This window comes from Meleagris gallopavo, chromosome 2, assembly GCF_905368555.1.
Source record: "Meleagris gallopavo chromosome 2, MGAL_WU_HG_1.1, whole genome shotgun sequence".
NCBI lineage: Eukaryota > Metazoa > Chordata > Aves > Galliformes > Phasianidae > Meleagris > Meleagris gallopavo.
In genome coordinates, this window is record NC_139405.1 from 105,975,953 (window position 1) to 105,991,175 (window position 15,223).

The 15,223-nt window shown below is 49.0% G+C and overlaps 2 protein-coding genes across 4 annotated transcripts in view; both read right to left on the bottom strand.

Annotated features, from left to right (window-relative positions):
• Positions 1-967: 967 nt before the first annotated feature.
• Positions 968-4,686, bottom strand: SOX7 (SRY-box transcription factor 7). The gene is made up of 2 exons (XM_019613397.2): positions 4,402-4,686; positions 968-3,160 (listed from the first exon to the last, which is right to left on the bottom strand). The coding sequence occupies exons 1-2, from the start codon at positions 4,625-4,627 to the stop codon at positions 2,256-2,258; spliced, it is 1,131 nt and encodes a 376-aa protein (XP_019468942.2). The 5' UTR covers positions 4,628-4,686; the 3' UTR covers positions 968-2,255.
• Positions 4,687-7,350: 2,664 nt separating this feature from the next.
• Positions 7,351-15,223, bottom strand: part of PINX1 (PIN2 (TERF1) interacting telomerase inhibitor 1) — a 64,683-nt gene continuing 56,810 nt past the window's right edge. The window contains exons 7-8 of one of the 3 annotated variants that reach the window (XM_085218313.1): positions 12,949-13,544; positions 7,351-9,221 (exon numbers count right to left, since the gene is read on the bottom strand). In XM_085218313.1, the coding sequence (XP_085074439.1) occupies positions 9,068-9,221; positions 12,949-13,544 (750 nt within the window). In that variant the 3' untranslated portion in view covers positions 7,351-9,067. Of the gene's footprint in view, positions 9,222-9,451; positions 13,545-15,223 lie in introns of those variants that run through there. The other 2 variants (XM_085218314.1, XM_003204612.5) reach the window with 2 other exon arrangements.

Below are 15,223 nucleotides of genomic sequence, written 5' to 3' on the forward strand. Positions count from 1 at the left end.
TCTTGGCAGGAAGCAGCCATTGGAGTTCACTGGTTGAAAGGCAGAGCCATGGCAGAACTATTAAACACCCTGACAGAGCAATGCTGCCTTGGCCATGCTGCTCCATCAGTGCTGGTACCAGCAGAAGGCTTTGTGCCCTTGCGTCATGCCAGTGCAAGAGCCACGGCAGTGAGCACTGCCAAGTCATCCAGTTCACAGCAGGGTGCCCAGCTTCACGTGGCCAAGTGTGGGTTTGGATGTCTGAGAAATGGGCAAAGGAGAACACAGAACTATCTCCATGGGGACAGAGTTGGGGACAAAGGAGTACCACAGGACTAGGTGATCACTACGGTCCTTTCTAAACCAAATCATCCTATAAGCACAGGACAGGGGTATATTGGTGCCTCCCTGGACAGTCATCCACCTTCTGGGCCTACAGGCTGCCTGAGTCACAAGTCAAAGAAGTTTGGAAGGCAAGGCAGCCTGGTTGGGTTGGGTTGGATTGGACTGGGCTGGGTGACCTCTGGAGCCCCTTCCAGCCAACATACACAGGCAGTCATCACAGCATGCATTAGGAAACGTGCTCCTCCATCACCAGCCCACACTGACACGCCAAAGGCAGAGCCTTGCCTTAACCTCACTGTATCACCTACGTAGAACCCAGCACTGAAAGGTCTACCCCCAAGATGATGAAAGTGGGATCAAGGATGACGTGCTGCCCCACCAACACACTGCAAGGAAAGGTATGTATAGATCCTACCTCAAGGTGTTCCATCAGAAAACAATCCACAATTTGTAAAGATAACCACAGATCTTTTTTATTAAAAAAAAAAAAACAACAAAACAACAACCAAAAAATAGAAGTAGAAGAGTTTGGCTGAAAATACCAACAAAAAAAAAACCTTAAAAAAATAGCACTCGCACAGGAAATGTTTCTCCTTTGAAAACTTTGTCAATAGCTACAGCAATTTAAATCATAAAACAATCATCGTATAAAAACATATTTATTTAAATTAAATATTTTATGCAAACTCATATGTACACTCATTCAAAATGCATAGAGTCACACAAAAAAGATGGAATGTATTAGCTTAAAAACCTGTGAAGTCGTGTTTTTTAAGTATTATTTGCAATTATTATTAATACACGTCCGGGACTGAAACCAGAAAATCATAGCCACGCTACTAACTAATCATTACCAAGTGCCATACAGTAAACACTAAGATTAATCATGTCATATAACTGATTTAAAATAAAGCTTCATCTTTATGAAAAGAAAGAGAACTCGAGCAATACAAAATCCAAGGGGAGGAATAATGGAAGGAATAAATCAATGTACAGCTTTATTACAAGCAATAATACGCGGAAGTTAGAGGAGACATTGGGCACTGCGGCTCGAAACATTAAGCGTTCGTCCTCAAAGGATGCTTGATAAAAATGTGTCTGCTACATCATCATCTCTTTGCCAAAGTGCTCATCCGAAGGCTTTTTCCTGGCCTGGTGGGGTGCGGAGCTCCTGCCACTCCCACTTTGGAATCACTCTTGTTGGGAGGCCAAGCAGGATCCATATAGGGCTGGATCCTGCCATGCACCCCTGATCTCAGCCTCACCCAAAATGCATGGAGGTTGCACCCCAAGCTGCCTCTGGTGCCCCCCCAGGGCTGCTGCCTTGTCCTCTGGGGTGTCCCAGGGATGAAGACACCACTTGGGACAACACGACATGTTTGGGGATGGGGGAAAGGCAATGTTTGACTCTGCTGGTGTGCTTGGCCTGGCTGGAAGGCAGCATCACCAACACCAAGAGCAGTGAAACGGGGCAGCACTGCTTGCCTGGGCCCAAAACCCAGAGTAAGCTCTTGGGGTAAAGCACACTCACAGATCACGTGCTCATTTAGCAAAATCTTCCCTTTTTCCCCACTTCCTGACTTTTCTCCTTCAAAGGGGTTTCACCCATGCTGTCTGTGAGCCACCGCGACCCTCCCAACTCCAAAGCAGAATTGAGGGTACCCCAAAACAGGATGCAGCCTTCCTGTGCACCCAGACCATCTCTGCTTTGGAAGAAGGTCTTTGACAGCAGGAACCCCCCTTGGCCATTTTGGAGCACGACACCCAACGCTTTGCACCTGTGGCAAGCTGACGACCGAAATCCTTTACCTAAGCACCAAGGAGACTCCGTGGTCCTCATGCTTTGGATTCGGACACCCTAAGGGGAAACGAGCAATGTCCCCTTGCAATACTGTCAGGCCCTTCCTCAGCAGGCCTACGTGGCCATGGCTCTAGGAGATGCTGTAGTTGTTGTAGTAGGTGGCCGTGGCGTCGGCAAGGACGGAGATGAGGCTGGTCTCTGCAGCGTGGGAGCTGCCAGCTGTTGAGGCCGCAGGGACGTGTCCATTGGCCAAGCCTCCAGCATGGTGGTCGCTGTGGCCGGGGGTGTTGAGATATTGGTCAAATTCATTACGGTCCATCTCCCCCAACAGCTCAGCTTGGCTCAGCTGGTCCAAGGTGTCAAAGCCATGGTGGTCGGGCGGTGGAGAGAGCTGGCCCAGGTGGGCATGGAGGCTGGTGGGGTGCAGAGAGGGGAAAGCGGGTGTGTAGTAGCTTGGAGGAGGAGGAGGAAGGGGAGGACAGCTGGAGGCCGGGGGGATCATGCAGGAATTTGGCTGCGGCATGGGGCTGAGAGGGTGGTGGTTGCACGGGAGGGAGCTGCCCGCATACTCCGGGGAGAAGGAAGCTCCGGCGAGGTGGGAGCGGTGATGCTCCTCAGGGCAGGGTGAGGAGAAGAAGCTCTGTTCAGGGTCTATGGCGTCCAACGGAGACATCTCGGGAGGGGTGGGCAGCCCATAGGGGTAGGCGTCCACGCTGGTGCTGCTGCCGCTGCCTGAGGGATCCCGGTAGCCCCGGATGGGCGGCAGCCCCGGGCGAGGGGGATACTCACCCGGCCCCTCTTTCTCACCCCCAGCCTGGCCACAGGTCCGCTTCTCAGGCACGGCGTTTTGGTCCCGTGCGAGGCTGCCCAGCAAAAAACCGGGGTCTACCCGCTTGCAGATCCTCTTGACTTGCTTCTTCCTCCGCGGCCGGTACTTGTAGTTGGGATAATCTTGCATGTGTTTGACCCGCAGCCGCTCAGCCTCCTCCACATAGGGTCGCTTCTGTGAGAGGCTCAGAGCCTTCCAGGATTTGCCTGCAAAGGAGAACAGAACTCCCCTTAGCACCCGCAGATCCGTCTTCCCAGCTCCCAAGCCATAGGAGGGTCGGGGTATCCCATTGCCATGCAGAAGACGCATCCTACAGACACCGTATGAGGACAAGACGGTGAGGAAAGGGGTTTGAAGCCTGTTTGCCAAAATCCTACCCTCATCCTGAGTCCTCAAGCAGGGTCACGCTGTGCTCAGTGTGCGCCGAGCCCCACTGCAAACAACCCAAGGCAAATAAACTCCCCCAGGGCTGGATCCTGCACTGCCTGGCTGGGACTCAGAGCTCGGCGGGGAAGTGGTGCCGTGTGGGGCCATGCCCGGCTGAGCAGGGGTCAGGGCGAGGTGTCCCTGGATGCATCCCAGCCCTGGGCACTGCGACCTCACCACTCCCTGCACACGATGCTTCCACCTAAAACGTGAACTGCACCAGATATCCCCAGAGCTGGGGGGGGAGGGGGTCATATCCCACTGTACGGATATCCCAGGCTGATCCTCGGGGGTAGAAATGAGGAGATCAGAAAGGTTCAGTGCATTCTTCATCGCCAGAGAGAGAGCAGAAATGACACTATAAGCAGAGATGCTGCCTGGAAAATCAGCAAGGAGAAAACCCAAAAACCCACCAAAGAAAACACCGCAGAACTGCCCAAGGAAACACAAAGTTTGGGTAAGAGGCTGGATGGAGGAGTGTTGCAATTCGGGCAGCTCGTTCTCAGGCTCTCTGGGCTGGTTGCCTCTGTTTGCCCGCGGTGTGGCACGAGAAATGAGGATTTGGAAAGAGGGGCAATAGTGGATATGGAGTGTAGGGGGGAAATCTGAGTTCGAAACGGGGTGAGATCCCTGCAAAGAAACAGCAGAAACACCCCAAAATCACAAAGGAGGGAGGGGGAAAATGGGAAAGCAAAGACAGGCAGGAAAATTTGGGGGCCCCTCCACATGCACACAGTGGGGTTTGTAGCTCCAGGGGCAGCGAGGAGCACGCAGGGGTTCCTATACTCAGGGTGCAGGACCCCATTTGTGAGATGGCCTAAGGGAGGTCACCCCACAGGCACTGTCCCGGGGCTCTGCCTCCCACGGGACGGGTGCGTGGATGCCCACCCTGCGGTACGGGGTCTGGGTGGGCTTTTCCTCCTCCCCCCAACACCAGGGATGCACACATCGGTACCACCCGAGCTCTCACCCTCCCTCCCCCTCCCAAACTCCCGACCTCCGCACCGCCCCGGCTCCTCACCGAGCATCTTGCTGAGCTCCGCGTTGTGCAGGTCGGGGTTCTGCACGGCCAACCTTTTCCTCTCGTCTTTCGCCCACACCATGAAAGCGTTCATGGGGCGGCGGATGCGACTCTCGCCTCCTTTCTCCCCCGGTGGGCACCTTGGGGGCGGCCCCGCTTGCAGCCCCTCGGGCTCCCCCCCCTCCAATCTCTCCGGCCATGGGTAGGTGCTCATTAACGCGGCCATGGCCCGGCCCCCCCCGCCCCCCGCAGCTCCTCCGCCCGCTGCGCTGCGTTGCGCTGCGTTGCGCTGCCCTCGGGGTCCCCGCGCAGTCCCAGCCTCCCCACCCGACCTCCCCGTATTTATGAGCTCCTTGGAAAAAACCTCCTCCAATGACACCGAAGGGACGGGGCTGCTCCTCCTTGTTTGCAAACTCCTCACCCGGGCAGGAGAAAACTTCTCCCCACCCTCTGCCCAGCACCCCCGGAGGAGGTTGGGGAGGGGGGGAGGGGGCACACAGCACCTCGCTGCCCACCTCCTCACCCCCACGCCGCCCCTTCCCCTTTTATAATAGAATTTCAGTTCTTTTTCTTTTTTTTTTCTTGTACTTTGCTTTGCACGGCGGGAGATGGGGGGGAGCTGGGCTCCCACCTACACCTTCAAAGCGGTGGAAAAGCGGGGAGAAGGGATGGGAGCGTGGGATATATCACAGGGAAGAGGGAAGGGGTGAAAGGGGTTTGAAAAACGAAAATGGCCCCAGAAGTGCCCCACCCTTCCCCTCCCCCCCCCACCGCTGGCTCCTTCAAACCCCTCCTAATGTTTTGGTGAGCTGCAAGCTGAGCCCTCTTGCCCAAACCATACATCTGTGCTGTGGCATCTGTGCTGTGTGTTCTCACCCCATTACCACAAATTCCCACTTCCCTCCTATGGGAGGAAGCTGGGACCTGGTCGGGAGTTTTGCAGGGTCACACAGAGCTGAGGACAGCAGAGGGGCTGCAGCATCCCCGTTAAGTCCTCCTTGCTCACCTCTGGGACATCGGGAGGTGGGGGACTAACATGACCCTTTATGGTCTTCTCACTGCTGTGTGTCGTGGTGCAAAGCCCAGATGGGATGGAAGCACCACCATCACATCGCCATATACCCCGTGAACAAATCCTAAATCCCGTTTTGGTGCAGGAAAATCAACTCTGGGGAGCTCTGTTCCAGTGGGGACTTAGAACCGGCATGAAGACGATGGGACCAAACCAGACCCCTTGCCGAATTCAGCCCTGAGGAATATATTTCAGCCGCTTGATTCCTTTATGATTCTGACCCCCTGACATGGGCTTGGCTTTGACTGATGGTGGATTTCCTCCCTGAGCTGCCAGAAAGCTTTGGGGCCGGAGGGGAAGGCATTTCCTCGAGCTGCCCCCGATGCAGAGAGAAGGGGAAAAATCCAAGGGCAGGGTGTTTGTGCAGGTAGATCCGCGTGCCTGGGTGTTCCTATTGACTCTGGGCAGGTTGCAGGGGATGGGAAGCGAGGTTTGTGATCTGTCTGGGTTTCCTGGTTTGTGGCATTGCTGCGCTGCTGCTCCCCAGGACCATCCAAAAACCTCGCGGAAGCATTTTCCAAAGGAACTGATTAAATCTATTAAGCTATTTACACGCAGGCTCGATCAGAGCTGTGTTATCTGGGAATACAACAGGAAAGCAAACTTCTCTTCGATCTAAAAGGAGCAGGAGATTTCCTGAGCTTGGGATAGGTTGACAAAACCTTGACACACGCAGAGCAATCGCCTTTCATCTGGGTTTCGGAGCCATGCTGGCCTCATGTCACAGCTCAAAGTGCTGGGACTCAACAAGGACCCACTCCTGTGTGTTTTGCAGTGGGGAATCATAGAATCCTAGAATCACTGAGGTTGGAAAAGACCTCCAAGACCTTCAAGTCCAATCATCAATCCATACCCACCATGCCCACTAGCCACATCCCTCACTGCCACATCTCCATGTTAACTAAACACCCCCAGCGATGGTGACTCCACCACAAAATGCTGCACTGGTCCACGTCTCTCTCCTCCCCTTTTTTTCCATACAGTTTTCCATAGGGACCACATCTTCCAGTGCTTGGCTACACAAGGCTGGGACTTGTTGCAAAGACTTGTTGCAAAGACTCGAAGAGCAAAGACCCAATGAGCAAAGACCCAATGAGCAAAGACTCAATGAGCAAAGACCTGAAGAGTAAAAACCCAATGAGCAAAACCCAGTGAGCAAAAACCCAATGAGCAAAGATCCCAAAAGCAAAATACCCAGTGAGCAAAGACCCAAAGAACAAAAACCCAAATAGCAAAGAGCCAATGAGCAAAAACCCAATGAGCAAAGATCCAAAAAGCAAAAAACCCAGTGAGCAAAGACCCAAATAACAAAATCCCGTGAGCAAAGACCCAAAGAGGAAACAATCCAATGAGTAAAAACATAAAGAATAAAAACCCAAAGAGCAAAGACCCAATGAGCAAAGACCCAAAGAATAAAAACCCCAAAGACTAATGACCCTAAGAGCAAAAACCCAGTGAGCAAAGACCCAAAGAATAAAAACCCAAAGAGTAAAAACCCAACAAACAAAGACCCAAAGACCAAACTCTTGGAAAACTGAGGGAGAAAACCCTCCACATCCTCTTTTTTAGGCTTCCCTTTAGTAGGAGTTAAAACACACTGAAACTCAGGCTGTTTTTCTTTTGAACACGTTGCGCTGCTCAGCATTATTTTAAGCTCTTGGGATGCACGAGGCCTGGATACAGTCATTATGATAGCACCACCAGTTCTACACTCAAGGCCTTGGGGACCAGGAGATTTTTTCACAGCAAAATCCTGTCCAGGGAAAAGGAAAGGAATGGATGGATCCCATCGGAATCCATTGGCACAACGTGGCTGAGTCTGTCCTGCGTTGCAATTCCAGGATGAGAGGAAAGGAAAAAATCCACGGAGGCTCTCGGACCAATAAGAAGCACTTTTATTATTTTTTCCCCCCTTCTCCTTTAGCACCTGGCATTCTGATTGCATTAGTAAGATGGGTTTCATTCTGCGCCCTACTGAAAATGCAGGTTAAACCTGTCCTGTAGGCAGCGCCGCGTTACATAAAGGCAGCCAGGCCATGTGAAAATGCCACCTCTTCCCTGCGACAGCACGGGGTAATTAGCAGCAGTCGGGGAAAAGCTCCTCTGGACTTTATTTTCTGCTTACCTCCTGGATTGCAGCACGACGCTCACCTGTATCTGGGGCACGGGAAGAGGCAGGAGCTCTCGCAGGGATTTGGTAGTGGGGAAATTGCCGAGCTAAACCAGAGCCAGCACACAAAGGGGGGAAGGAAGCTTTGTTCTCCCCGTGTCCTGGGGAACAGTGGCAGCAGCTCCCAAGGGGTGGCACAGAGAATCCCCGTCGCCGAGGCCATAACCACTCTCTAAAAAAATCTCCCGTTTTGGTGTTTTAACTCCAAAAGGCGATTCCCTTTTCATGAAGCAACCTCCCCACCCCCCACCTTGGAATGAAGAAAAAAACGTGTGAGGAAGCACAAATCCTAAATTAGCTCAATATTCGCATCTTCCTTAATTACAGACAGAACCCTCCTCCCCGTGGGTGGTTGTGCAGAGGCTGCTTTGCCCCCTCCCTCCTTCCCATCCAGGCACTGTCCGGCTGCTGGGAGATGCCACGGAGTTCCCTTTGCAGAGAAAGATGTAAAATGTGAAAACGTTTCAGCACACAGTGATCAGTATTTCCACCAGCACCATTTCTGAAATCCAGCATTAACGGCCTGAAATACATTTGGGTTGGTTTGAAGGGGGCAGCAGAATTGCCTCACCTTTAAAAATTGATCCAAACGGAGGGAAAAAAAATCCAACACAAAACTCAAGAGTGACTCAGAAGCAGAATTTAAGTTCTGACTTGCTGAGAAATGGAGTTTCACTTTGGCAACGGGACAATTTTCCCACTGCTGCAACCACAACCCTTTTCTTTTTTTTTTCTTTTTCTTTTCATCATATTTACCAGCCCCACAACACCAAAAGTTTGCTTACAGAAAGACAAGTTTGCTTATCCCAGGTATAAGCAGAGGGACAACACCCTTATTGATGGCTGCCGGCCTTCTGGCTCACCTGGGCTGCACTGAGTGCAGAGGAATTGTCCTGGTCTGTATAGACATGGCTTGCTCTGAAAGTAATGCCTCCTATTTATCTCCATGGAAATTCCAACCAATAAAAAGAGCACTTCCATGCCTGTTCTGTCAGACTGCCCTTCTGCTGCCATCTGTCACATGGCAACAACACATCATGGGACACTGGTGGCAAGGTTCAGCGTCTACTGCCATCCCACCAACATCCTCCACAGCCCACAGATGCGCTGCCATGAAGCGACGACACCAATAAGGTGTGATTGTGAAGTGAAGGATCTTTCCCTCTGCTAAGAGAGGGCTTGTGGAAGCCTGGTCAAGAGACATCACCATCAGCCTTTTGAGTTGAATTGCCATAATGGAGGTGACCACACTGCCAGCTACGCAGGGCCACAAGTTGGACAAGCCGGCCCTTATTGCCATCCAACCACTCTGCAAAGGCTGTGGCTGAGATTCACAGCCTCATAGCAAAGCCCCGTGCCCAGGAGCTAGACAGATGTGAGCAATCCTCACACTGTTCGAGGACACATTGCTGCCAGGTCTTTTTCTAAGGCTGGCACGATGCTATGCAGTGTTTCCAGTGACTTTGTGTGGTTTTCCTCTCTTCTTGCAGCTTCCTTCCTCTCCTCAGTGCTGGCAGGTCTGGAGGTTTCGTGACGTAAATGGTGCCTTTTGAAGGTGCGTGCTTGAAGAATTTCAGTCTTGTGTGTTTAAACAAGAGAAAATTGGTTAATTACATTGGTGCATTCAGCTAATTTTGCCAAGAGCTGCTTATTTGAAAGAAATGAGCACTGGAATGAGCACTGTCTTTTGCTTAAAGGAAAACTGCGTTAATTTAACAAGATGCTGAACTGAATGGGTCCCTGAGTGCATTTCCTACATTTCACAAAGCAGCTGCATCTCAGCTGAAATTCACACAGACATAAGGATATGAAGTTCTGAATCTTAATTTTTATTTTGAAACTTGTGCTTAATAGCGCCAACAACCAGTTCTTGGATGGAAATTGGAGGAGTGGTGCTCGTGCCAATCCTGCATCTCCAGAACAGCAGAATCATAGGATGGTTTGAGTAGGAAGGGACCCTTCAAGGCCATCTGTCCCACTGCCTGCACTGAGCAGGGACACCCACAGCTCCATCAGTGCTCAGAGCCCATCCAGCCTGACCTTGGCTGTCTGCAGGGATGGGGCACCACTGCCTCTCTGTGCAGCCTGTACTGGTGCCTCACTGGAGCAGCAGCAGCCAGCCAAACCCTGTGTCCAGCTGCAGCTCGAGCAGACTTTGGTTCGATTTGGTAACAAAGTACTTGGAGGTGGTTTCTACTTTTCAGGCGATTACAGACTCAAAAGTTAGCATACTGTCGTTCACAGAATTGCAATTCAATTCATGTGGCTTGCCACGGAGCAGGCGTTGCACCAATAATTAATTTCACAGCTCAAAGTGAGGAACAACTCCACACCCGCAAGTAACTCAGGGGAAAGCGTCATTTTCTTCTACGTCTCTGGTGACCTGGGATCACCAACATGGAAAACTATTTAGTCAAAGACTGAAAACGATGCAGCACCAATGCTGTGTGTGCATCACTCTCAATCTGGAAGCAAAAGCAGACTGGCACTCATTTTGCCTGGGTAATTTCACGTGGAGGCACGTTAAATTCGTGCTGCAATATGTGGGTATGACATATAACAGAAGACACCGCTATTCACAAGTCCAGCTTTTGTGGGAATAAACCCAAATCATTTATTTGTGCTCATCTGCTAATTTCACCACCCAAGTAATGATGTAATTCTTACTCTTTCTAAAATGACTTTCTTGCCAAACCGTTTGGTTAAAGCTGGACTCGCAGCCCACTATAAACAAAAACAATTATTTATTACTTTGAAACAAGTTGCAGCGTTGGTCATCCACTTCACAAGGCATCATCTGGATGTGGGAAGGCACCATTGCTAGATGTGGCTCTGGGCAGCCTGGTCTGGTGGTTGGTGACCCTGCACACAGCAGGGGGTTGGAACTGGATGAGCACTGTGGTCCTTTTCAACTCAGGCCATTCTGTGATTTTATGATCTGGCATGAAGAGCTTCCGGTTGCGTGATAGAGAGTTGGTTGGTCACTAACATACAAAGAGAAGTGCAGCAATGTGAGTCACTTCTTTCAGATTTGAGTATGTTGGGAAAGACTTTTTCCCCCCACCACCCGTGTTCTGCCCAAGGCACATTAAAATAAAATCCCCCATTTCCCAGGAAAAAGTGAAATTCCCGTTTCTTGTACAAACAGAGAATCTTCCGTTTGTAGCCCGTATTTCAATCTGAGGCAGACTGAAATCGTGGGCATATTGTGCTTAACAGCAATAGCACCATAAATTTAAAGATTTATTCCTTTTTTTGTTCTTTCTGTAACACTGGAATCCGGCCAAATGCTTTCCGTAGGAATTAGCACGAAGAAACTCATGGAAGATTAATAGAACAAGCAAACAAACCCAGCAGTACTGGGAGAAGGAAAGCCTACTCATTTACTAGCAACTTTTAAACTTAAAATTCCAAAGAGACCACAAGGTTCAGCTCCTTAGAAGTTAAAAACAGCATTATGGGAAACATGGCAGGGCTTCTACTGACAAATAAAAACTCCAACTCATAGTGAGAAAGGAACTCGAAGGGCTGCTTTAACACACAGATGCTTCAATATAACGTGAAACATTATTTTGGTGCTTCTCCCATTGAGAAGATAATTTTTTTTCACATCCCAAGTGTAGCAATCTCATGGTATTTATGGGATACGTCGTCGAAGGAAGGCAGGGGACAAGGCCAGCACAGTGGCATCATGCTGGCTAATATTTGCATAGTGCTGAAAAGCAAATGCCATAAGGGTTAAAATCTTCCAGCACCCCAGCAGGGAGCACAGGGAAAAGCAGCTTGCTCTCCCTGACAGTACTGCACAACTACAGTCATCTTGCTGCAATGAATGAGAAAGGTGCACTTGCAAACCAACACAGCTTACATAGTGAGAAGTCCAGTTCAGCTGCAATTAAAACAACTGAAGCCATGTGGGCCACGTGTTGTGGGCTGCATTTCCCCCAATGGACAATAAAAGCAGCTGAAGGAAATTCTTTCATATTACATCTGCGTCTTGTCAATGTTTTTCAAACCACATTCAGCTCCTCGTTACTGCTTTCCAGGTTTACAATGAGGAACAGGCTCTCATTTGGTTTTAAATGTAAACTGCAAGGTTTCAACGTGTAAATGCAATACTACTGCAGATAAAACCTATTTGATCTCCTAATTTCATACAAAACTCTGCTCAGCCAAGACATCTTTGAATGGGATGTAGGTGCATCATTGCGAGTACCATGAATATTGCCTGGGAACCAAAGATTTAGATAGGGATCATAAAGGCACAGCTCCTGTAGCTCTGTTTCAAAGTTAATATTGCTTGACAATAGTTAACTACTGGATAGGGAAAGAAGGGAGTTATTTTATTTCATTCTTTAGTACTGACACTTAAGCATAATCCTTTAACTGGACTCAAGTATTTTGGGAAGAAACAACATTCATTTTGTATGTAAACGGAGATCAATGAAAAAATTACATATAACTTTGCAAAAATCAGTGAAAAAAATACATCCAGTTTTGCAAAACCCCTTCTGTTCCCAGGAGCTGAGCTTTCAGAAGTGAAAACAATGGTGGCTTTACTAATAAAGGCAGTAGTAGGACATCAGTCAATGTGAAGCAGCAGGTGGCCACTTACCACTGTCCTAAGTGCAGTGGTTAAAACCAGCCCTGACTTTGCTTACTGTTGCCTGAAATGGAGTCACACCAGCGTGAATCTGGGCTGAAGGAGGTACAGGTTCTGCTTGTGTAAAAACACAATTCCTGCACAACCTCGAAGGTGAACCTTAGGATTGCCAAATTGGAAAAGCATAATGATTTTTCTTTTATATCAAGTCTTGCTTTGTAGCCAAGAGAGTGGTGAGGTGCTGGAACAGCTGCCCAGAGAGGCTGTGGATGCCCCGTCCATCCCAGGAGGTGTTCAAGGCCAGGTTGGATGGGGCCCTGGGCAGCCTGGGCTGCTCTGAAATGTGGAGGTTGGTGGCCCTGCATGTGGCAGGGGGTTGGAGCTTCGTGATCCTAGAGGTTCCTTCCAATCCAAGCCATTCTGTGATTGTATGATTTGTAGCCATGCAAGTCTTGGCCCCATATGTGGATACATTTTAAATGGCACTGAAGCTCATGTTGGCCTGTCCCAGTGTTCTCAGCCCCATTGTAGGAGCTATATTTAAACACAATCTGTGGTTTCAGTTGGATGAAGAGCTCAGGTGTACTCAGGACTTAATTACAACACGATGTCTGGCTGGTGCTTACGTAGGCTCCTCATCAAGCATGATAAAGTTCAAATCACCTCACTGTCTCAGTTTGACTCACAAACAGTTAAACCTACTTGCAGCACTTCTTTTTCTTTCTCTGCGTCCCTTCAGTGCACTCCTCTGTCTCCTCTTTTTGCTTTTTGTGCTTCTTCTTACGGCGTTTCTTTTGCATTGCCTCAGAGTCCTCAACGCTGAGATCTTCCCCATCAGATACTCCCATATAAATTTCTCCATCACCCATATTTTCATCACAACTAATGCTTTCCCCATCACGCTGCTCCTTATGTTTCCTTTTCTTTTTCCTCGAGTGACATTCATTTAAAGGAGCATCCAGTTCCTTCCCATTCAAACTACTTATCTTACACTTTTTCCCTTGTGGTTTCTCACAGTGCTCTGTACTCTCTGCCTCATCTCTCTTCTGCTTCTTCTTTTTCTTCTTGGCTTTAGTTTTCAGTTCTTCTGAAATCTCCAAGGCTGCTTCTGCTGTGGGGCAGCAACCATCTAACTTTGTTTCTGCTTCGTTCTGGGATCCTTTCAGTTTTGCCATGCGCTTGGCAAAATATTCCTGGACAGTGAGAACACTCTTCACAGTATTGACACTGTCTGTAGACTCAGAGAGCCAAGAGCTTCCACGCTTCTCTTCTTGAGACTCAGCATCAGTAGCCTCGTCCTGCAGGGGAACAAGGAGGAGCAGGAGTGAGAAAGAGAAACAATGGCCTTAAACGAAGTTGAAATACAAGAAGCACTTAAAACCATACGCAGCTTTGAAAATTGATGGCTGCCTTTGGCAGAAGTGAGGCTGTTCAGCCATGAGTTGGACACGATGATCCTTATGGGTCCCTTCCAACTACTCTATGATTCTCTGATCTTCAGGTAGGGAAGGGGATATGATTTTCTGTTGTTTTCGTTTTCTTACTGTTTACCTACTGTGCAACTCATGCAGGTTACCCATAACACTATCACACACTGTGTGTTACACTCACTTTCTCTCACATGTCTCTCCAAGATACAGAATAACAAAAAATAATGCAGTATGACCAGTTAGCCTGTGGCACAGAGGAAATCCCATGCCCTAGAATACCTCCTATAGCAAAGTGCAACAACTTATGATGTAGAGTAATCCAGCACTGATGCATCTCATCCATCTTATCTGATCTTTAGAAATGTTTGTTTCGTAGCTGGTTTACTGTCATTGTGTCCTAGACGTTGTTATTTGAACATGCTCCATTTGATCATACGTTATCAGATGGCAAAAACAACATCGCAGGTTAGATCTTACAAGGCTTCTGCATGCACAAAATAAATAGCTGCTGAACTCTAGCTGCAGGTGAGCGACTATAAAAAGAACCTAGTGCCTCGCAAATAAACATAAAACAAAAAGCAAACTACAGCCATTGAGCTGGATGTTATGCGTGGCACGAGGAGAACTGACTCTGAAAAAGCAACAGACACAACAAGATGAAAAGATGAAATACATAACTTGTTAAGTTATCTCTGGCTTGCAAAACAAACACGCTAAAAAAGCAGCTGAAATGCAGACCTGTTGACATGGATTAGAATCACAGAATGAATCATAGAATGGCCTGGGTTGAAAAGGATCACAGTTATCATGTAGTTCCAACCCCCTGCTATGTGCAGGTCACCAACCAGCAGCCCAGGCTGCCCAGAGCCACATCCAGCCTGGCCTTGAATGCCTGCAGGGATGGGGCATCCACAGCCTCCTTGGGCAACCTGTTCCAGTGCCTCACCACCCTCTGAGTGAAAAACTTCCTCCTAAGGTCTAACCTAACTCCCCTGTCTCACTTTAAAACCATTCCCCCTTGTCCTATCACCACCCACCCTCACAAACAGCCATTCCCCCTCCTGTTTATCCGCTCCCTTCAAGCACTGGAAGGCCACACTGAGGTCTCCCCGGAGCCTCACCGATATCGAAGCACTCAGAACTAACCCTTTGTGGCATGGCTTTCTCCTCTGCAAAAGCCACAGATGACCTTTAGAAAAGCCTCACATTTTACACTGACTGAAATACTGCACTGTTTTTTCCATTCATAAAAGCACATACAGATGGGAGCATCCACTCTACCCACGTATCCTGTTTGTGTACTGATATAAAATGCAAGCAAATCAGAGCAGGTGTATTTCACAGTGCATATACCAGTGCACAGGGCGAAGGCCAGCAGCTAACAGAGAAATGAAAGCACTTATCACAGCACTTTATAGCTACTGCATGATAGTGCAGATCTGCCATCTGGTTCTCTTTAGATCTTCACCTGCAAGCCGACATGGGTTTTGTGAGGGTTTCTAAGTAAGGTTTTGCAGGTCTGACTCTTCATATATCCATAACCTTTA

Bases quoted from the DNA above. Each gene is read 5' to 3' on its own strand.
- SOX7 (XM_019613397.2), bottom strand. From the start codon at position 4,627: ATGGCCGCGTTAATGAGCACCTACCCATGGCCGGAGAGATTGGAGGGG. The intron at 3,161-4,401 runs GTGAGGAGCCGG...TCTCCTTTGCAG, and splicing joins GGAGCTCAGCAAGATGCTCG to GCAAATCCTGGAAGGCTCTG.